The sequence below is a fragment of the Erpetoichthys calabaricus genome, chromosome 9 (genome assembly GCF_900747795.2).
Source record: "Erpetoichthys calabaricus chromosome 9, fErpCal1.3, whole genome shotgun sequence".
Taxonomy (NCBI): domain Eukaryota; kingdom Metazoa; phylum Chordata; class Cladistia; order Polypteriformes; family Polypteridae; genus Erpetoichthys; species Erpetoichthys calabaricus.
In genome coordinates, this window is record NC_041402.2 from 93,084,475 (window position 1) to 93,108,408 (window position 23,934).

Consider the following 23,934-nt stretch of genomic DNA (forward strand, 5'->3'; position numbering starts at 1 on the left):
TGCACAATATTTCTTTGCAATGCATTATTTATCTATCTATCGATGGATTGTATTATTTTTTATGTAAGTCTGTATTTATTTTTTTTGTTTCTGCCGCTGTATGCATTTAAATTTACCTTTGGGATTATATAATCTAATCAAATCTAATCTAAAAATAAATGTTACTGAGTGAAGCACATTGAAAAGTTATGATACTGTCACAGAAGCTACATATTCTACTTGACTGCACTTAACATTTCTGAAATGTTCTGACTCTCAAATATTAGATTTATATAGATTTAGATTTTCAATAATATGTGAAACTTCACATTAGTCTTGGACTGTTTACCTCATATTTGTTTTTGAAATGAGAAATGTAAAACTGTGTTCATTTACTGTGGGTTGATTCACTTCTTCTTCAGACTGATAAAAACAGAGTATCTTTTGAAGACATGATGTACTCTATACAATATGTTTAAAGTGTTTTGGCATGAAATACTGGTCATGACATTCTCAGACCTACTTAATTCAATTCAGGCTCTGAGGAGGTTGTAGCCTATTCCAGACACATTGTGTACAAGACAGAAACTAACTGTGGACAGGGTACCAAATTATTTGAGGGTCTATTTATTCACAGACTCCAAAATCACACTGAGCAAATTTAGAGTCACAATTTAACATGTGTATTTTTGTGATGTGGGAGAAAAACCAAAGTGCTCAAAGAAAAACACATGCATACATTGTGAGAATGTGAACATTTTACAGACAGTGAGCAGCCATGGAATTTAACCCTGGGACACCATATCTGTGAGACCACTAACTACTGCACCACTAAGGTCCCTAAAGAGCTCTACATAAATAAAAATATTCAGTTATCTTTCAACCCTGCCTGTTCCTGTACTGAGTTGTTGCAGGCTGCAGACCAGTCTTGCAAAAATCTTAAATGGTGTCATTCCATTGCAGCACACATCTTTGTTACATGAGTGGGACTCCCATATAGATAGCAGCAGAATATGCAACCCAGACAGTGACTAAGCTTTAATCTAATCATATAGTCTCCTGAACTGTGAAGTATCAAACCCCTCATCAAGAAGCAGTATTGACTACATGTATTTGAAAACAAATTATATGGGAGTGTCTCGGGCTGGGTGAGATAATCTGTATGCCATAATTAGTTACACTATAATGTATAACAAAATTGAACCCTGTGGTACAGGCTATCACTCTGGGTAAGTCATTGTGTCAAGCACACCAAGTTCTTCTCAGTTTTGGACTGGTTCTTTGTCAATTCAAACTGAAAACACCATTGACCTGCAACCTAACTGTTTGTGTCATGCTATGAGTACGCATCCTGATTACATTTTTTATTTACATCAGAAGTAAGTCACTCAGAACACTAATGAGTTTTAATTCTATTTATTAATCATCCATACACTTACATTTACAAACATCCTCACACGCACACGCACACACGCACTCTATGTAGAGTTGATGTCAGGCTTCTCTTGCTCTTGGACACTGAGGGTACTGGCTGTTGTGACCTGGATCTTTGGGAGGCCTGTCCTGCAGGTCTGGCTTTGAGTTCTCTGGTTCTGAAGTGGCCCACTTACTGAGGCTCTCCTCCCAGATGGGTAATATGACCTTGCTAAACCATCTCTCGTAAGTGCTGTTGGATGCTGTGTCTGTGGTCCTATGGTGTAGTCTGTCCTGGATCCACCAATGATTGCCAGTGAGGCTCGCCTTCCTCTATCACCTGAGTGACAATAGTGTCGAGGAGTGGCAGGGAAGTCATCGTCAATAAATCGCGTCACTTCTTGTCTTGAGAAACAGGAAGAGGAGGCATTCGTCTGTTTCCTACAAGACAGGTAATTAGACATGGGTATATCATAATTTAAAATGGGAACATCAACCATTAAGTTAGCGTTTATTATTAGCCAAAATATTTTTATATAGCATAATTTGCTTAAGAACATTGTTTGGTTGAAGAATTAAGACATTTTTAGAAATAGAATTAGGAATGTCTGATTCCATCTGTTGTTCTACCTTGGGGAATCAGCAGGAGGAAGCAACTCCAGAAAGTTATGGAGGGACAAGAGCCCTCCTCCTGGCGGATTCCGGTAACGACTATTGCAGATGTCATCCGAGGATGACCAGCGGGGCAGCATGGAACTTGGAGGCCCATGACCCCAGAAGTCTTTGTCATCATGGGAGTGTCTTCGATTAGCTGGGACCTAGAGGTAAAATAAAAAAGTGGGACATGATCAGAGGCCACATTTTTAACCAAACTTATTTATTTAGTGTGTACTTGACCAGAGGGTACAGGATGAGAAAAGATTCCTCACTCAGTAAAATTACAATGTGTGGAAAGAGTTCCACAAAACAGAATATCTACTCAACCATGTATTTTGATCTAGTAATACTTATTTAATGCAACCCATGTGAAAAAACATAAAACAGAAACCCTTAGGAAAATTATGACACAGATTAATGTACTGTGCTACACTATGACTATGAAGGGAAATCTTAATCCCTGAATTCCTATGAGGTCCTCTTGAGCAAGGATGTAAATTGAATTTAAACAGTGAGAATTGGAGATCGGCAATTGCTACTGTCTGATTACAGTATATGCGCTACTTCAAGCTCATGCGTATTTTTCTAGCCAGCAAAACCCCATGGCAAATTCTAATAGAAATCCGTTAGATGTTTCGTCACATTTTCACCGCTTTTGTAATCACATTTTCTGCTGGAAGCAGTTCTAATGACAGGCAAAATTAGATTAGATTGCTCAAAACTCTCTATTTTTGTGCTGTTCATTAAATTCTGACAAATGAATGATCATGTTTCCTAAAATCTCTGTATAATATACCACCTCTAGTAATAATGCTATAAATGTTTGTAATATACCACATAAATAATAATATGAATTCTGCCTTAAGCATCAACATTTAAAGGAAGCCTTAGAATTATGGCCAGAAGCCTGTGGAAACAAGGACTGCATTGCTTTAGAACATGAAGTTATAAAAACATTATAATTCATTCAAGGGCATCACTGAAGTGTGGGCTATGGGACAATGTGTTCCAGTCTCAGAAGGCTATTGATAGGACTGCAATGGTATGCAGGGGCTGTGGTAATGTGGCTGTGACACCATACAGCCTACTGATTCAGTCACCATGCCTGACTCACTGCAGGTCACTTAACCTGCTTGTGCTCCCTCCACCTATAAACATAATTTATACTCTGTATTTCTGTTAAAATATAGCAAATACCATTACAAAAAGCCATGTTAAAAAATGGTTGCTTGTTTGTATACTTATCAGATGTGCTATTCGATAATATTGTTATTACCGTTTGACTACATGGGGGATTGAAGCCAAATGTTTTTTCATTGTTTAATTATAATCAAATAGCCCTCTTATTATTTTAAATATTATGCATATTATTACATAGAATACATGTAAATTGCAAGCAAAAAAGATAATAATAATAATTCTTTACATTTATATAGCGCTTTTCTCACTATTCAAAGCGCTCTCCACACAGGATGGTATGGAAGCAAAGACACTGTGCATTTTCGTTATTGGTTTAGATCTATTATGTCTGTCCTTCCATCCATCATCGTGTCTCTCTCTATCTTCATCTATCTATTTTTCAATTACATTCATCAATCTATCCACAATATGTGTCTGTTTATGCATTTTTCTAAATCTGTGACTGTATCTGGCATGTACACTTGTCCATAAGTATATCTGTCTTTCCACCTGTTTGTCAGACTGTCAATAAAGTAAGTCTGTGCATCCATCTAAGTGTACTTATGTTCAGTGCACTCTCATCCCAGTCCAGTGCATTTTGTTACACTAATTTACTATGTGTTTAAAGTTTAAAGGGTGAGAAGCTCAGTCATCCGGGAGGGGCTCAGAGTAGAGCCGCTGCTCCTCCGCATTGAGAGGAGTCAGATGAGGCGGCTCGGACATCTGATCAGGATGCCTCCTGGATGCCTCCCTGGTGAGGTGATCCGGGCATGTCCAACTGGGAGGAGGCCCCGGGACCCAGGACACGCTGGAGGGACTATGTCTCCCGGCTGGCCTGGGAACGCCTCGGGATTCTCCCGGAAGAACTAGAAGAAGTGGCTGGGGAGAGGGAAGTCTGGGCATCTCTGCTCAAGCTGCTGCCCCCGCGACCCAACCTCAGATAAGCGGAAGAGGATGGATGGATGGATGGATGGATAACTTACTATGGATCTCTCAAGTCAGAACTGCTCAAGTGGATCAGAAAAGACACTCATTTAATGAGTAAAGGTGGAAAAGGTACAAAGTAAAAATCTACTCAAATAGAAGAAATACTATGTAGACAAAAATGTACTTATGTAAATGTATCTTACATGGAAGCTACTCTAGTAAAAGTAATTAAATTGGTTTGGAAAAATTATTCACATAAAAGTACAATTTAAAGAAAGTAAATATGGCTAGATATCCATGATGTGCAATAAGAAGTATAAGCAGAATATACATAGCAATAAACTAGGTTTTATTTATCAAAAGACACATATGCACACTTTGATAAAGAAATGGTGTACTGTCCTTTATATAGAAATTACATTTCAAACAAATTTACCTGTGCTTTTTCATGAAATACAAAAAATTTTGTATACAATGATAAATAAAATAGACTCATGAGAATAAACTCAATAGAAAACCTTACATGCAAAACTGCAACTGTCACATTTTCTGTTACATGTTAAAAATGGACTGATTAAATGCCAAAATTTTAAGGGTAAAATAAATATGACAGAAGGATCCAGTGTCATAAGTTTGTGGCTTTCTGCCAGATTTCAGCCTACAAAAACCTTTTTATTTCAAACCAAATCTAAAACAACAGCACAGCAGCCATGACTATTTCAAAATGTAATTTTTATTTTCTACTTCTAGCAAACTGGACCCTTCATCAACTACAAAGTACCTCTTACTCTCAGAAGAGAGTTAAATATATTAAAACAAGTCAACAAATTTTTATTATTAGGTCGTAATTACAATTTGAAATCAATAATAAGGCTGCTACATTATTTAGATTGTTTTAAAAAAATAGTTGACCCCACTCATCCCAGCCTATTACACTAATAATGCACATCACCGAAGCAACTTGGATATTTCAAATACTAAAACATTCAAAAAATGATACCATGACAATAAATGCATTATATGCAAGTAATCAGCATCTTCTTTAGATATCCGCTGACAATGTAGTCTGTAGTTATCATTATAAAGTATAATTTGAGACAGCAAAGACTTCAGTGGAGAGAAAAGCTTACTGTTTTCCAAATAAAATGCAGTAGCAGACAAAAGGCTTTTGAATCATGTTGACATTAGGCAATTAAATTGTGCATAGAACCAGCATATAGAAGCAAATTTTAAAACTCCAGCCAGAGTTAATATGTTATCTCTAAATAGCAAAGCAGAACACCAATGCAAAACCTACACCCTTAAATACATGAGTGTGGAAAAGGGAAAAAAAACATGTAGGTACAAGTAGGTGTATCTGGGATCATTGGGAGATAAGCAGAAATGCTTATATTTTGTCAGCCGTTGCTTAGTTGAAATATGTGCTTAGACAAATACTGCATATGTGTAGTCAATATAACATCGAAAGAGTTTTTTGTTTTTTTGCTAATACCTACATGTAACCAGTTCTTAGGTGTTGCCTGCACCAGAAATGGCAGGCACTATATGCTCTTATCATTAACATTCTTAGTGTGGAGCTTCTTGCTGTAATCTTCCTCAAATGGTGAAACCAATAATTTTGCAAGCACCTATATTCTTACACAGAAATTTTCTGCTAAACATTACAAACTTACTAATGCACACTATGCACATTTAGGAAATGATGTATGTGCAAAATGAACTTCACTTCATTATTATGCACTGAAGGGGGACATCTTTTTAAAAATGATGTCGTCTGTTATCCTAGCTTTATTCTTTTGGACAAATGGGCACTGTTCTGAAATTTACTGTAGTATTTTTCAGTAGAGTTAACTATGATTTGTATCATGTATGGTGTATTTTAAAGCAGGGGTTGCCAACTCCAGTCCTGGAGGACCACTGTGGCTGCAGGTTTTCATTGTAACCCCTTTTTTAATGAGTGACCTGTTTGTGCTGCGAATTAACTTCTTGTGAATTAATTTTAATTGAATTGCTTTTTTAAGATTTGTACCCCTTGAATTTCTTCATCGTTCCACTGAATTGCTTCATTTCTTTACTTAAATGGCACCCAAACAGAACTGAAATGTGAAGTGAGTGAGCTAAGAGAAGACTACCTAAGTCAGGGCCTTAAACTCCAACCAATTTCACTCCAACCAGCTGCTTAATTAGGCGCCGATTCTTGTCGTTAATTAAACCTATTCTTTAATTCCATGGCTTGTTGCTGTTCTCGTGGTGCATTAGCAGACATTTGTGAAATTGTTCATTTTCTCTTTCTAAGAGCTCTGTTTAAATGTTTTGGGGTCCTGAGCAGACCGACATTCCTGAGACCTTCATCGTTCTTTATTTTCAGATATTGTATGTATCTCATTATTGTTTGGCTGCTAATTAAGGAAAAAAAAACAATTAAGGTGTCTGAGTCTTCAAAAGCAAGTCAATTCAAATTAGTTCAAAAGAAGTTAATTAGCAGCAAAAACAGGACAATCATTAAGAAAAGGGTTAGAATGAAAACCTGCAGCCACGGTGGTCCTCTAGGACTGGAGTTGGTGACCCCTGTTTTAAACACCCTGCTAGACCAGATTACTTTCATGTGTTTTTGCAAATTTGAGGAAGAATTGTATGCTGCATAATAAAGCTGTTTTGATGTATGTCACTGAGGCTGGATAGCTCTTCATAAAGTATGTACATAGAACCATCCCTGCTGCCACTGCACAGAGAACTTTCTACTGCATCATCCATTGCACAGGTCCATACACAGCAAAAACATAAAATCACTACAGACCTGATTTAAGGGGAAGCATCTACAGCACATACTCAGCTCTTAGCCAGCACACAGGAGCATTGCACTATGCTCTGCTGAGATGCATCCATTTACTCAGCAAATGAAAAAACTGCACAGCTGCTACATTATTTACTAAAATATTTAGCATTTCCAGATCATGAGTTATGACCCCCAAAATTTTTGCTTTTAATTTTAACTGCTCAGTGTGGAACTCTGAATTAATTGTATTTTGTAATGAACCACCTTGAAAATTATAATGAAGGTTTGTTACAAAATAAACATACTTTTCAAAGAGTAAAAATGTTTCCATGTAAAATACTTCAAAATTACAATTTCCTAAAGTACTGCAACGAAAGCCAATGTAATTCATTACATTCCACCACAGCTACTGAGTGCGATTTTGTTCTCCTAATTAGTATTTTTTTTTATTATGCATGTTTTTGATAATGACACGAGCAAACGTTTTATAAATCAGTATCTTTTTTAATGTTGCATGTTTTTGATAAGTATTTGCATATATTTTAACAGTCTCAATTTATACAGTGTCAGTAGGTTCTAATGTGGTTTAAGTGTGAGAAACTATTGAATTGAGAACCGTGGGAGGAATAAAGAGTGCTTGGCTCTAGATGTTAGCCCTGATAATTAAACCTGAACTACGACTATCCACTCTATCTGTCCCTTTTTTATTTGGTGGACTGGTGGATAGCTGTCTTAACACGAGATACCAAAATTAGTAGCATGGCATATGGATCAAGATGAAATACATGTTAAAGAATGTGATTACCTAGAAAACATTGTCTTCAAGTCTGAAACAAACTGAAATCCATATTACAACTCTGTTATTTAATTTATACTCATTGTTTGATCCTGAGCAAATCACTTAACCCGACAATGTTCCATTTGTACATAACGCACTTAATAAAGGTGACTCAACTTAAACATAAGATATTGCATAAAATGACAGTTGATTTGCATTTCAGCCATCATTTATTACTTTAAAATGCCTGATGAGTGACCAATAAAATTTAAAATACAAAGGAAGACGGGCATGTTCAATCAATTCTCTACTCTGATTGAGACAGCTCAGTTGTATACAAAGAGACACGAAAAGTAAATTTAGTATGTTTACAAAATCATCATTGTCCAGTGAGGTCAGGGTCAGGGATACCATGGTGTGCATAAATTAAGCCAATAAAACTAAGTCTTCCTTTCTTAAAAGGCCAGTAAAATAGGTCAAGCTTTTGCTTAAGTGGTTCTCAAAAATAGTGTAAGAAATAGCCCTAATGATGAATAAGCTATTGCATGGTGATTTCTTTAAAGGACTAGGCAGACAGTTTTACAATAAAAGAATTTCATTGACATGGCTTTAAAGCTTCATCGTCTAAGGAGAAACTGAAAGTTTAATAATAGTAGGCACTGAACAAAAATACCAAGAAAACAGCATCTTAAAGCAATGAGTCAACAGTAAGTGCTGTTAGCGTCACAGAGCTAAAAAGTGTGTTAGTCACAGAGTGCCTGGCCGTATGGTGCTGGTACCTGCTAAATGTACAAACTGGCACGATGAATTGTCTAGCTCTCTGTCTGCATTGATCAGTTCAAAACAAACAGATGTTCATATGAAAAGATAAAGGTATGTTGAAGATAATTTTATAAGACCAATGACAGTTCTACCTTGTGAGATGTGATATTTGAAATTAAACATGCTGTCTCTCCAAACTGTCCAGATACTTAAAGTGCTGAATAAAAAATAACTAAAATAGAATTTTACACTGATTGACGTGTCCATTCCAAATGATGCTACTCTAGGGAATGTTGAAACTATAATTTAAAAAGATCTAGATAACAAAATATGGAAAATATGTGGTACTAATTTCAGAATGCTGCTTGTGTTTATAGAACAGTTGCTAATGGGAAGCTAAAATTAGTAACAGCAACAGCCAGCACAAAGAAAAACCCACACATAAAAACAATGATACCACATTGAGTAGTCTGCAATATGACATTTTACAGTAATTTATAACACATTTATATGGAAGTAGGCAGATAAAAAGTTACAGGGTTTACATTAAAACACCATTTACGCGGCACATGCCTTTTCACAATACAGTAGCCAGTATCCACTCAATGATCAAAGAATTGGTGATAAATGTGAAAAAATCATTAACAAGATCATACGAATGTTTTAGATCATCTGTGATTAACGCAATGCTGCCATTTTGAAGTATATGAAGGACAACCAAATGAAAAAAAAGAAAATACTGAGTATCTACATTATAAGGACCACTTGCGCCTTATCTGTAACTGTTTTCTTAGTGATAGCTCAGTATGTGTAGACTATCCTACTGGAAGTAGTCTGTTATGTCTCAGTTCAGAAGAAGAAATAAAATAACACAAGATTTAAATGGTTTTGTACTAATCATGGTAGTAGTTACCAGCTGCACTGGCATGAGTGTATTACACACAAGCACTATCTTGTTTGGGTTATTCCCCAACGACATTGCCATATGCATATGAAGAACAAGGGCCTCACCAAGAAAAACATCCAGCCAATAACAGTTCTGGTGGTGTGGTGTAAAAGAGACAGTTGACAAAATGGTCCAACAGAGGCTGACATGACTTGTGCAGAGTGAAAAAACAAACAGCAGTTATTTATTTAACGACTATTATTACTTGATCAACTCATTTGAGTTCCACTACTGTCATTGCACTGGAATAATGAACTCAAAATATGTCAGGTATTTTGATAAAAGTAAATGACTTAGCTGAAAAAAATTAACACTATTAGACTGAATGGTTAACCATATCTCCTAAGTGTTTTTCAGACTTTTCCCATATATACAGTACTACCTTTTTTAAAAGGGCTAGACTAAGTTGTAACATTGTTTATTTGGAATTTAAAAAGTTCTTGCATTAAAAAAAAACTACAAATACCTAAAGAAGAAGAAGGCATAACTTTGTATTAAATGCACTGGGCTGCAGACACACTGTATCGAGTCAAGTCAAGTTGGGGAGCATGCACTGATACAGTGCATTGCCGCACATGCCACGTGACGAAACAGCTCAGGATCTTGGTTGACAACCCCCCAGGCAGACATGCGGTCCAGTCCCACGCTCCAGAAATGACCTTCTATCTGCTGCAGCCCGGTGTTACGTGGGCAACCCCTTGGCCTGGTCCAGCCACTCGGGTCCCCAACAATGAGGATCCTACGAGTTGGATCTCCCTCAAGGAATCGCGCCACAAGGTAGTAGTGCCATAACTGATGCTCCCTCACAATGCAGGTAATGTGCCTCATTCGGGACTCCATGAGCAACCGCTCATTCGACACAAAGTCAAACCAATGGTACCCAAGGATTTTCCGAAGAGACACAGTACCAAGGGAGTCCAGTCTTCATCTGTGGTAACTGGATAGTGTCCATGTCTCGCAACCATATAGCAAGACAGGAAGCACCAGAGCTCTAAAGACTTGGACCTTCGTCCTTTTGCATAGATATCGGGAGCGCCACACACCCCTTTCCTGTATGTACACTAATATTTTGGAAGGGGACAGAAGTCAGTGGTACAAAATTCTCTCGGTTTGCTTTGCTATTTGCTCCAATCATTTCCAAGTACAGTTAGTTTACAACCATCAACCCTGTGGTCCATCATTCACTTAAGATATGGTATCACTGTAGAATGTATTTAAAGGAAAGTCTGCTTTTATGAGCTAAACTTGTGTTTAATAGCCTTCTATCAGCCTTCTTTAACCTATTCAGTACTCCGCTTATGGAAATCACTGGGTATTCAGTCCTTAAGGGACCTTTATACAGACAACACGTATTTGATTGATGAATTGCTAATTTCCCAAAAACACATTATTTTTTCCATATTCAGGATATATATTTTATGAAAAATAATATGCGTAACTGTCCCCACCTTCTCCCAGTTTCTGCTTCTGAAGCAGTAGTGGCTGGGTTTAATGAAGATATTGGGAGTATATTGTGATATTATAAACAAATATTAAGGAATTTATGACTTATGATTTATATCACAGGCGATAATGGGAAAAAGATCTTACAGTTAGAATTTCAGATAAAGATTGGGACTCAGCTATTCATAAAATACACCCCTCTTCAATTTATGCTAAGCATGCTATTAATTCACCTAAAAATTGTATATTGTGCACACATAACTGACTCAAAACTGTTGTAAGTGCAGGAGTGGGTTTGACTGGTTTTCCAACTGGTTTTGAGGAAAATGTCCTACCTGGCCAGGAGGCCATAATGGAGGCAGCACAAGAATAGAGGCACAACCCGGCCAGGAGGATTCTACATTTCCATTTCATTCAGAAGGAAAATTAATGAATGGGCAATATGTCCCCCATAATGACAGGTGGCTTTGCTCCTCTGACTGGGTCCTGATTTGGACACCCACAGGGTTGTCTGGGATTTTTAGTATGGAAGGGTAACCCTGTCGGGGTCCTTGGGTGCCACCAGGGGGTGTTGTCGGGAGAGGACCTCCCTGTTATAGGCAGCATCTGTGTGACCAGGAAATGCTTCTGTCATGCAATCCTGTGGCACCAGAAGTGCTCCTAGTGCAAAATAAAAGGAGGCATCTCACCTCACTCAGGGAATTGGAGTTGGGTGGAAGCACAAAGCTCGCCTGGAGGAGAAGGAGACTGTAAAAGAGAATGGGAAGAACACAAGTGTTTTGTTACTTTCAAAGCCTTTTATGAGGTACTTTACTGTAAAAAAACTTGTATTTGAGCCCAGGACATGTTTTGTGGTGGTTATATTTGGAGTTTTTGGTGCTGCAAAGCCCCCTACTGGTCACTCTGTCTATACAGAACACTTCACTCAGATCATTTCAGTTTAAAACATTTTCCACATCTATCAGGAAGCCTTTGAATCAAAATCAATCCTAACCTCTTAAAAGCAAAATTTGGAGCAACACCAAGTGGGGATATTATTTTGGAAGTAAAATCTACTTTAGCATTCTATACATTGGTGTTTTTGGCATGGTAATTGTGGTATATCCGTGCAGACCTCTCTAATGTTTACATTAACTTACTTAACTAATATCTATCCCTCTTTTGCCTAAAGACTATAGAACCATGAAAGTTCACATACCTTTTATATCACAAAATAATCAATCAAACAATGGGATGCTAGTGCCTGGCCTGTCTCTATTGACATCACATAACTGTGATATCCTGTGACATTGTCATCTTATCACAAAATACAGCCATATAGACTTAAACACTAAGTAAAGTGAAAGCCTGCTGGTCAGGAAGGTACATTAGCTAAAGACAGCCAAAATTGAAACAGCAACACCTAAAGTTTACAATAAAATGGTTCTGAGATGAAAAAGTCTACACAATAACTTAGAAAGAATATGCAGACTACACACTCCACAGTACTAGAATTGAATGCTACATGTCCAGTAGCATCAGCACGGTGGCGCAGCATCAGCACGGTGGCGCAGTGGGTAGCGCTGCTGCCTCGCAGTTGGGTGATCTGGGGACCCGGGTTCGCTTCCCGGGTCCTCCCTGCGTGGAGTTTGCATGTTCTCCCCGTGTCTGCGTGGGTTTCCTCCGGGCGCTCCGGTTTCCTCCCACAGTCCAAAGACATGCAGGTTAGGTGGATTGGCAATTCTAAATTGGCCCTAGTGTGTGCTTGGTGTGTGGGTGTGTTTGTGTGTGTCCTGTGGTGGGTTGGCACCCTGCCCAGGATTGTTTCCTGCCTTGTGCCCTGTGTTGGCTGGGATTGGCTCCAGCAGACCCCCGTGACCCTGTGTTTGGATTCAGCGGGTTGGAAAATGGATGGATGGATGGATGTCCAGTAGCAGCACTAACTACAGTGCAGCCATATGTTTGCTGGTCAACATGAGGCCAGCCAACAAGTAAAAAATGATCTTCAACATACATACCTGTTGCTTCTGAACCAGAATTATGCACTTCTTTGAAACAGGCACAAAAATACTACTGGCTTCTTTTCCAAAAAATGAAAGGAGCACATGCAGACTTCCTTTGGTGACTTTTTCAAAATAAATGCAGGACTCCTTAGTGGTGTGTGAAAATTAAGATGCAGTATAATGTCTTGTGAATAATGAATTCCTAATATCAATCTCTTTTTTTCAAATTACTGTGACTATGTTTAAGGGAGTAAATGATTTTGGACCGAGGACTTTGAAAGTTCAGGTTGGATATGCGCAAACACACCGAAAGGTATAGAGAACACCAAAAGGCCAATTGGTCGAGCCATTTAATCGGAAATAGACTTGTAGCACCTGACATGCACAGTTTCGCATACTACAAGAAGCAATGTTTTTCTAGATAAGTAATTACATTGAACAAATGACAGAAAATATAAAACAGGGCTTTTCAACAAGAGATTATTCCATGCCATAATGCAAGGAAGGCAGAATAGTTCAAGAAATGTGACATGCAGTGGCCACCCCATTACCAGATCTTAATTGATTCAAATGTGTATGGTATGACATGGAGTAGAAAATTGCTCATTCTAGATTAGGGTCATGAGGAGCAAGAGCAGGAGCAGGAGACTGTTCTAACAGGATTATGTGCATTGCAGGAGACCAACCTTGTCTCCTACAGAAGAGAAAATGTTTATAGTAGATAGGGTATGCAATGGACTGAACATGGATATGTGCTCATATACCTCATTTTGGAAGCCAAGCCAAATTCCTCATGTAACCTTTCATCTACTTATTCTAGTCATCTAAAGATACTAAAGACTGAAAAAAAAATCAAATACTGTGGTAAACTCTTGACAAACACTTACTGTAACAATTGAAACATTTTTTTAATATGTGCATTTTCAGAGAGATCATAAACCCTACCTCACTTCTTGCAAAAGACTGAGCAGCTCTCTGGCATACATCCCTATATCCTAGTGGTGATTTAGACACATTGTCACATTGCTATGCTAGTCAAAAGAGCATACAAATATGTGTGTATATAAATATATTTATTTATTTGCTTATTTATGGTATTAATTTATTTAAAGAGCTCCTATAAAAGCCAAATTTCCCTTTGGGGACAACTAAAGTTCTATCTTATCTTATCTTATCTTTTCTTATCTTACAGATGCACAACACAGTTCACAAACTTACCATGGACAAAAGGGTCCTAGCATACTATAATAAGGGTAAAGAAGACAGCATTATAAACAACACAAGGCAAACTTCCACTCTGAAGGGTTAAAGATATCAAAAGTTAGGGTTGCTGCCTTGTAAAGAAACTCAGACTGTATTCAAAACAATCACCCACATTCTGGAGTGCTTAACAAATAAACTTCTTTTTGGTAAAAGCTGATTAAATCTGCTTATCCAATCATCAGTTCATCAATTTTCTGAACCCACACTTCCAAGCTAATAGCATAATGAATATGCTTATAACACAGAATAAAATATTAAAAGTCATGTTCTTAATAGTCACATTAGCAGGACTGGTGCACTCATTACATCCACTCCTTACCTGTAAATATTGCACTCTCTTTTGGGCCAGTGGGATTGGACTGTTGAGGAAAGGCTTTCCTGCTCCTCGTTCTGAAGCAAAAAGCGTGGCTCGCTTTACATCTGCTGATCCAGTGACTACAGCAATGGAATCCAAGTCATCACGGGCACTATCTGTAATCACGTAAGGCAGATACAGCGGAATTTAATTTATTCACTTGTCAAAACAGGTTTTAATAAAGTATAACACAACACAGGCCACAGAGGGTCACAGTCAGTGCAGAATTTCCATTTTTGCCAGGCTAATTAGAGTCACCTATTGAACTCATCATTTAATTATACTTCTTGTTATCCGTTACTGAGTTCTGGTCAAAGAATTTTTGAAAAAAAAATAACAATAATTAGTTTGCTCCCATGTTTAGTGAAGTTCGTTTTGCAAAAATGCACTCAGTCTTTTGGATAAATCTGTTGCTACTGCTTTAAAATTAATGTGATGTTCAGTTTCATTAGACAGGCATTAAACAAAAGGAAAAAGCCTAGCAAAGGGACTATGTTATATCTGTTTGGTACAAATGATCCACTATTTAGATGCAAAATAGTAGCAAAATACCAATGAGCCTGCATTACAACTTCATTAATTTTAGTGGAGAAACAGGAGAGCAAGTAGCCAGATGAGCAATGTAGTTCAGAAGAGTTAGCCTGTAATTGATTGATTAAATAAAAATTGTGAGCCACTGTGGTCTTTTGTGGACCGCTACACTACAAGATAGAGAGATAAATCAAATAATGAAAATCTTAAACTTTATAAACAACATAAGCAATCAAATTATTTGTGTAATAGGACTCCTTTACTTTAATTACTTTGGGTATTTAGATATGTGTGCATGTCTAATTATTTAAATAATTAGCTTGATTAATAATATATAATTAATATTTAGATAACTCCATAAAATAAATTAATTCCAGTTATTGAAACGAAGAAGACAGTTATTCTCCCTTGATGCTCAAGTAAATTGAAATCCCAAAGACTTTACTGTGATTGTGAATCTGAACTAAGTACAAATCTTCAGCAAAACTTTAACTGACAACCTGCCATTGTTATCAGTTCATTTGTCAGTTTCTTCTGGAGCCAGAAGCCTTCTCTTTAAGACATTATAAATCTTACATTGTTGCCACATGACACTTATTTTATTTAGCTTCATGTAGAGCTGCTGAACGATATAAAAATATTCCAGCAATGTTCATGGCACTACCTGAGTGGTCCAGCAAGGGGATTCCAAGAACCAGACGCTGTAGGTGAGTATGCAGTTTGAATGTTCCCAGCCTGCAGCCATAATAGAGCCATACCTCAGGTGTCTGATCTGTTATTGTGTCCAAATTACATGAAGCCATCAGGGACATAGCTTTTATGAAGTATAAATTAATCCTATTAAGCTGCCTTGAAAGACCTTAATGTGAACAAGCTAAGTCAGCATGATCATTATAAGACTAGTAAAATGTAATAGTCTATCAAACACGGGCCAAAGAACTGTAGCTCAGATTAAATGTAAGTGAGAAATAAAGTATATCAGATTTCAGATAAAGGTGAACACTAGAGCTATAGGTAATCTAAGAGTACTGTATTATAAAACTTTTTCTTTATTAAGTGTTAACTTATATTTTGGATAACATATATTTAACTATTTTTGAAGTGTTTAGTTGTTAGGTTAATTTGCAGGTATTCTCTTTTGTTATTCATTAGAAAGAACAAAACTTTCCTAAAGCAAATGGGACTTAATGGAAGTAGGCTGACAGGAACAATGGAAGATAGCTGCTCATTTACCCATTGTACTGTGAATCTATAGGCTCATTGTTTTCATAAACAAATTGTATAACAACAACAACGATAATAAATTTAGGCAAGATATGTTGTTTCCTACTTGCTTTGTGTATAGTGTATGATATATTAGTAGTGATATGCAGGGTAATTTTGTTTATATATTAAAGTGTAGCATTCAGTAAACAAAATCAATAATTAGCATGACAGTGCGGTTTGTTTAATTAGCTATGAAGACATGATTTATTTGGTTATAGTTGCATATTTTATATACTGAGATTTGGTTGGCATTTAGCCACAGATATAAAACTATTTTAGACTGTGCTAGAAATATGAAATGTTCCATGAGCTGTGAAACAAGGCCTCTTTGAAAGACAGATATTTAGTAACACATTTTAAAACAAAATACAGCTGAAGGTCAAACGTAACAAATTTTTTTTATAACCATAAACTTGTGAAAATATTCAAGATATAGAAAGAAGGAGGGGGAATAAGGTGTTTATTTTGAATTGTATAATTATATACAGTAGCGAGGGGGTTGGAAGCATTGCCACACCCACCACATGACGAGCCACCTGTATTGGGACAGGTTTGAGTGGAACAATGTCAGCTTTTTTTTTCTTTATCTGGAGTGCCAATCCTACCACCAACCTCCAGGTTTTCCCCTGTAAGTTGGAGGACCTGCTTGCAGGACTGGATGCAGAATGAAGCAATTGAAGAATAAGGGCCTTGCTCAAAGGCCTAACGGAGTAGAGTCACTTCTGAAGTTTATGGGATTTGAACTGGCAACTTCCCAAATGCTAGTGCAGATCCCTAGCCTCAGAGGGTATCCTTCAATAAGGGCGCGCACAAAAAGGTGAGCTTCAAAAGGGCGACCTCAATTGGGCGCAGCGAATAAAGGCAAACGCAACAAAATTATTACAGAAAATTTATTAGATAAAGGCAATGATTGAACGTATAAAAAGGCGAAAGCAAGAATATTAAAACATCCAATTAATTAATGCATGAACTTCTAACAAACTATTTTTAAAGCTCTCTATATTTTGTTGTTTTCTGCTCTTACTCATTGTTGTGTTACACTTGAAGCTGTAGATTATATGCAATGCCACATAGATATTCGAGATGCGGTCTATTAGCATAATCAAGGACAATTGATTTAATTCGCTCCGAAGTGTCCCTGTAGGTTTTACTTGGCCTTGGAATAGGCCGACCTGCATTCGGCAAAGACCTGCAGATTCCCCTGCGTTGAAAAGAGTAAGAATCGCTGGTTTCCTGGTCCACTGTCATATCGAAGAAATTGCTCACCTCCAGTAGTCGCAGAATATTCAACAGGTATAGTCAAGTCGTCCAGACTAGTTGGGTTTGACATTGGTGCCTCGTTGACACGCCGAACGCGACGGACAGTTTGTTTAAGGTGACAAAAAACAGGAAGTTGTCCAACGACCACTGATGACAGACCTTGGGTTGCTGTTGCCACGAGTTCCTGCAGTCCATCAGTAAAAGTAGTTGCTTGTTGTTTGATGTCCACTATTGCTTTCCTTGTTTCGATCTTTGCCACATCTGGAACATGGTTGTGCGTAGATGGTCTCTTGACGAATAATCCATTTTTGGTATGACAGCGAGATGAACATTTTCCAATCCTATATTCAGTGCATTTCCAGATGTGTTTCCCGTTGATAGTTTTCTCCTTTCTGAATGTGTAGCCTTCGACTACGAGTAGATCTGCACCTTTGTTGCTCTTCACATATTCCAGAGCCATTTCAACTAAATTATCTACGAACGCCTTTATTTGCCGCGCTCAATTGAGGTCGCCCTTTTGAAGCTCGCCTTTATTTACGCGGGCCTTATTGAATAGAGCCGCCTCAGAGCCACCACTTTGCACTATATATGGAGTCATTCTTGTAAAATATTATTTGAATAAGATGATGATAAGAGATGCCAGAACACACTGCTTGCTTGCTGGATGTCTGTCTACCATACTGGTTTAACATCTGAGTGCTGTCTTGTTGGAATTGTTTTTCCTTGAGCCAAGTCACCTGGACACAGCTGAAGAGTATAACCCTCACCCACAACAAAAAAAAAATTTACTCATGACCTTGTTGTATCATAGACTCTTGTTCTAATGTGTGGCCTTCTAATGCCCAGCTCAGCAGCGATTGTTATTAAACTTCCTAGAACATATGCCCTGATGGGTTATGATCAACCATTTCCTCCAGGAATTAGTCTGACTGTTGTATTGGCTTTCTATTTGTAGTTTTGATATGTTTTCATGTCATTTGGAACAATCTTGCACTGTAAGTAGGGTTTCTCAGTACTGTAGATCACGAATCTGACATTCATTTTTTACAGTTGTAATGTAACTTGTAATGTTACTGTTTTATTTTTGCCATCTTTGCTGCCATTTTGAATGGGTATTCCCAGTGCCAATTTTATTACTGGATCCCAGAAGTGAGGGGTGCTCCAGCGTCTCTATGGGCATGTCCTGGAGGTCGTGACCTCTAACCAATTACTCAATAGGGCTAAAAGTCACTTGGAAAAGTCACATCCTTATCCAAGATGACAAATTCTTAAACAAGCCTTTTTGCCTTGATCTTATGCATTTCATTCTTAAATAATTTGTTTTTTTGATCTTGGCCTGTTTTTTGACTATGGCTTTAGTTTGTTTTCATGATTTGATTACCGATCATTAGTCTTTCCAGATACACTCATTTTTTAGTACTTTTGATCATGTTCCTTCTCATGGTTATAAATTTAAAACCAAACTCTTGCTAGTGCTTCTAGCAGAATGCTGACAATTATTTATGGATTAACGTTGACATTCAATAGAAACCAAAGAAACTGAGTTATTTGTATCATCAATATATCTTTGTTGAACTATTGTAACAATTTCAAAGTTTTTGCTTATAATAAATGCCTATCTTTCCTCTCTTTGTACATTAAATAACATTTTAATTTTCAAATCTAATTGATCCAATTCTGGGTCACTGGGGAATGTATATAGTAAAATATTAGTTATGTAATCAATTTTTTTTCACTCTGGTGGCACTCCTTTCACAGGGCATTCCCATTGGAGTCCTGGCATATGAGGTTTGGTCCATACCTCACAGACTTAAAGAAAATCAGATGGTTCAAGTGACAATGAATTGGTTTTCTGACTGCCAGGGTACCTGCTGCACCATGCTCATTCCATTTGAGCCCAACTGTCCTTTCAAATAAACTCATCCATTTCCTATTTAGCCAAATGATTTAGATCAGGCATAACTTAATAAATGTTGTTATCCAGAAAAAAAAATTGGGAGGCTTGAAAATGCATGAATGTAATCTTAAAAAAACATCAAAAACGAAATGAACAAAATGATGTCATGATGCATTTCTGTTTCGCCTTTCTGTTCCTGCTTTTGTGCCCAATATTAAGGAGATAGAATATAAATGTCATTAAATACAAAAGAGAGCGAATTTGGGAATTCATGAGGGATGCCCACATGGGGGAAAATTGTGTATCTGAAATCAAAACTTAAGTTGCAAGCAGTCAGGCTTAACTGGTAAGTTGTGGTACAGTAACGGTAACTGTAACTGTAGTCTGCAACAACACATTTTCGAACACTGTGTGAAAACGTGAAATCTCTTTCTTAGTTGTCTCTGTGCCACTCCACTGCTATTAGACACTGCTGGTCTGCGGCAACCTCAATAATAATAAATTCTAGATTTCAATTGCTGGCTTGTTTCCCACATTCATATTTTTATGTCATAAGGCGATGCAGCTTAGTTTAGAAAAAATATGTGGGAGAATTGTATCTTAATAAATGCTTAAACTCCCAGTTTGCCACAATAGGATTCAGCTGTTTCCTCTTTATTTGTATTTGAGATATTTGCTGAAAGGTTTGAAAAAATGGCACATTTATAAAATTGTCATTAGGGGCTATTTTAGTTTAATTCTGATACTTAGATTTTTTATGGAATAACAATTGAAAAAAGTACAATTTTAAAGGTTAGTTACCTTTTTTGAAAACATTTTTCCATTGCTATAGCAACCATGCCTAAGGATTTTAAGGTATTAGCTGTAAAACAGGTGAGCTCAAGATTGGTTCAGAGTCACAGCAAAAGTGCTTGCCTGCTAGTATGTCATAATGAGAGTTAAAACAGTTATTTCTCTATGGGTGGTTTGCATTTTATAACTCAGAAATGGCTGCTGAAACATCTTTGTGTGATTGTAGACTAAGCTTCTCTGTTGGACTGTGACAGGAAAATGATATAGGAAATGCCGTTGTACTTCATTTTGGATGAACTTTATCTAGAAATGGACATTCTGCTACATCAGCGGCTAGGAAACAATAGGTAATGTGCATCCAAGTGATATCATGAAAACACTTGACAGGTCACTTTAATCATAGCTGGAATTATAAACAATGAAATGTCCTAGATGACCAAGGAGAATGCAAATCCAAACCACACCTTAGAAAGGCCTGTTCCATCTGCTGTTGGTGGGAAATGGAAAATACATTAAGAATAAAGTGTCATAATGAGTTGTAGAAGAAACAGTGCTGCAACGTCCTGGCAAGTTATGCTGAAAAACATACTACACCACTTCGCTAGGGGGATGCCTTACCGTTATCTGTTGTTTCATCCTGAGCCAGTGCCCTTAGACAGCGGTCCCATACTGGTCTAGCCTTTGGGCGGTATCTCTCAGACCCCCACACTAAGATTGGAAGTGGTAATGTCTGAAGCAGTGAAGACCACAACAGCAACACTTCCCCACAGGCAGGGGTGCTGTAAGACTGTACAGACACACAAGAGAGCACCTAGGTATAAATACAAAAAAAAAAAAATACATACATATATATTAAAACCTCCTGATAAAGAAAATGTTCCATTCAGACTTGTAAAATAAACCTCTGGTGCAAAGCACTATAGTCAGCCTTGTATGTCAATTTCTTGGCTTTTCTAATTATACTTAGTGTTGAATTGATATACTTTGTAAATTCTTAGCTGGCTTGCAAGTTTCCTGTCCATTTAAAATCACATTCAAACTTGTAACACTTTCCTCCATCCATATGGGTTGAAATACTTAAGAATGTTATCCATGCTATGCGAGTACCTGAAATCTTCTGGCATCTTCTTACAGTTCCAGTTTCTTGTTAGGTGACTTGGGGTGATCATTCCTTAATTTGTTTAGTAACAAGTACTTCATTCTTAACATTCAGATAAAAGTTAATGGCCCACTATTCATGAGCTGATTTTGAAACTCTGTGGTTTTACCTTGACAGTTAAAGCTTTTAGCACTTCTATTTTATGTATTACACAAATAATGATGTACAATACTGTATTCAGGTCTATTATTAATTAAATATGCTATTTTATACATTTTATACATATACAGTACAGCTCAGTGCAATCTGAAAGTGCTATCAAGACAAGGTGCCACTTGGTTGTAGTTGGGCATACGAAACAATGCATTGAAATGTATTGAAAAGACAGGTGAATCAAAATAAATACATAGACCACAGCAGAAGAGAAAGTAAATGACATGACAAGAGCAAGGATGGTTGTAAACAAGTGTGAGAAGAGGCTATAAATTTAAGAGTCCCAGAAAAAAATATAAAAAAGGAAACAGTCAAGTGTGGGCATACTGGCTTGAATGAATTTATGCTTTATTTTTTCACATAATTTAGCTGCATTGTGTTTGTAAGATACTTAGTGATTTAAGAGGGTGAGGAAAACATAATTCCTGTTTTTCTCTTTGAAAAAGTACTTAGAAGGAACTAGGGGGGTCTGGCAGAAAATGGAAACCACCGATCGTCCTCTCATTTGTGAAAAGCAAGTCATTATTTCAAATGATTTTGCAGCAGGTTGTTGACTCATACAGCACCATAGTACCTAATATGGCTGTTTTGTCAATAGCTTGCAGACTCCTTACAGGGAAAAAATGCTATAGAAACAAATTGTAAACATAAAACTAAGAAAATGGCCTTCACAATCCAGTTTATGTCTTATAAATCTATTTAAGGACCTACATTTTTTAAGTCACATTAATGCTATCAAGAGTGTAGGTACTGTAAGAAGCATTTACTTGAGAATTTATGTGTTGATATGGGTTGAATGCAATGAAAAAAAAGTCCTGTCACAGGTAGTCCATTTTATATCTATATAGATAGGCAAAATATAAACATTGCTTAGAATACTCTAATTTGTTCCTTAGAAGTGATTATCTTAAAATAAAAATTTTAGTGCTATTAATTGAAAAATAAGAAATATAAGAACATACAGATTATATTTAGTTTATCTACTCTCTATATATAAAATCCTAAACCTAAAAGTGCAATGATTTTGTGCAACAATTTTATGTGACCTTTTTTGTCACGCTTTAAATAGGGCTTATTTTGAAATCTACATATATATGTTTGGTATCATTCTTTTCAGAATTTTTCAAACTTTAATGTGATGTTGTTAGATTTTCATATTCTTATTCCGTTTTTAAATTATAAACTAAAAAATATCAAGAACTAAGAGTGCCAAGAGATTTAACCACACCCGTGGCTGGAAATAAAAGACAAAGAGTAGGGCAGCTGCTGTATAGGCTTTTAAATGTTGGAAGATCACGTGGCACGGCAGCAGCAGCAAGCCAGCAGCTTATCGAGCAAAGAAAAAACTGTATTTGTTTCCCATTGTATCTCCGTTTAAGAGGGGGTTTCAGAGGTGTGACCGCGTCTTCTTGGGGTGCATTCAGCCCCCGTCTTCACAACACAAGCGGCAGACTGGCCACAACTGGGGGTTGGGTGCCGAAGTCTCCAGGGGGGCTTGCCCCCCCTAGTAAAAATATAAATGTATATATTGTATCCATCCATACATCTTATCAATTTCAGTATTGAAAACTGAAGCCTATCCAGTAACTTCATGCAAGATATGACCCTTCGCTATCACAGTCAGTCTGTCACAGAATGTACCACATTAACTGCCTTCACTCACACCAGAATATTTACTCATCAACCTTCCATCCATCCATCCATTCTCTTCCGCTTATCCGAGGTCGGGTCGCGGGGGCAGCAGCTTGAGCAGAGATGCCCAGAATTCCCTTTCCCGGCCACTTCTTCTAGCTCTTCCGGGGGAATCCCAAGGCGTTCCCAGGCCAGCCGAGAGAAATAGTCCCTCCAGCATGTCCTGGGTCTTCCCCTGGGCCTCCTCCCGGTTAGACGTGCCCGGAACACCTCATCAGGGAGGTGTCCAGGAGGCATCCTGATCAGATGCCCGAGCCACCTCATCTGACTCCTCTCGATGCGGAGGAGCAGCTGCTCTACTCTGAGCCCCTCCCGGATGACTAAGCTTCTCACCCTATCTTTAAGGGAAAGCCCAGACACCCTACGGAGGAAACTCATTTCAGCCGCTTGTATTCGCAATCTCGTTCTTTCGGTCACTACCCATAGCTCATGACCATAGGTGAGGGTAGGAACATAGATCGACTGGTAAATTGAGAGCTGAGCCGCAAGCAGCTACTTTTTCACCACGACAGACCGATGCAGAGCCCACATTACTGCGGATGCCGCACCGATCCGCCTGTCGATCTCACACTCCATTCTTCCCTCACTCGTGAACAAGATCCCGAGATACTTGAACTCCTCCACTTGGGGCAGGATCTCTCTGCCAACCCTGAGAGGGCACTCCACCCTTTTCCGGCTGAGGACCATGGTCTCGGATTTGATTTACTCATCAACCTAACATGCA

The 23,934-nt window shown here is 37.7% G+C and overlaps 1 protein-coding gene across 2 annotated transcripts in view; it reads right to left on the reverse strand.

Annotated features, from left to right (window-relative positions):
- Positions 1-1,379: 1,379 nt before the first annotated feature.
- The window catches only part of LOC114657942 (probable G-protein coupled receptor 162), a 54,088-nt gene continuing 31,533 nt past the window's right edge, over positions 1,380-23,934 (reverse strand). The window contains exons 5-9 of one of the 2 annotated variants that reach the window (XM_051932128.1): positions 20,825-21,017; positions 14,425-14,576; positions 14,061-14,084; positions 2,023-2,210; positions 1,380-1,833 (exon numbers count right to left, since the gene is read on the reverse strand). In XM_051932128.1, coding sequence (XP_051788088.1) covers positions 1,458-1,833; positions 2,023-2,210; positions 14,061-14,084; positions 14,425-14,576; positions 20,825-21,017 — 933 coding nt within the window. In that variant the 3' untranslated portion in view covers positions 1,380-1,457. The remainder of the gene's footprint in view (positions 1,834-2,022; positions 2,211-14,060; positions 14,085-14,424; positions 14,577-20,824; positions 21,018-23,934) is intronic. The other variant, XM_028809925.2, reaches the window with a different exon arrangement.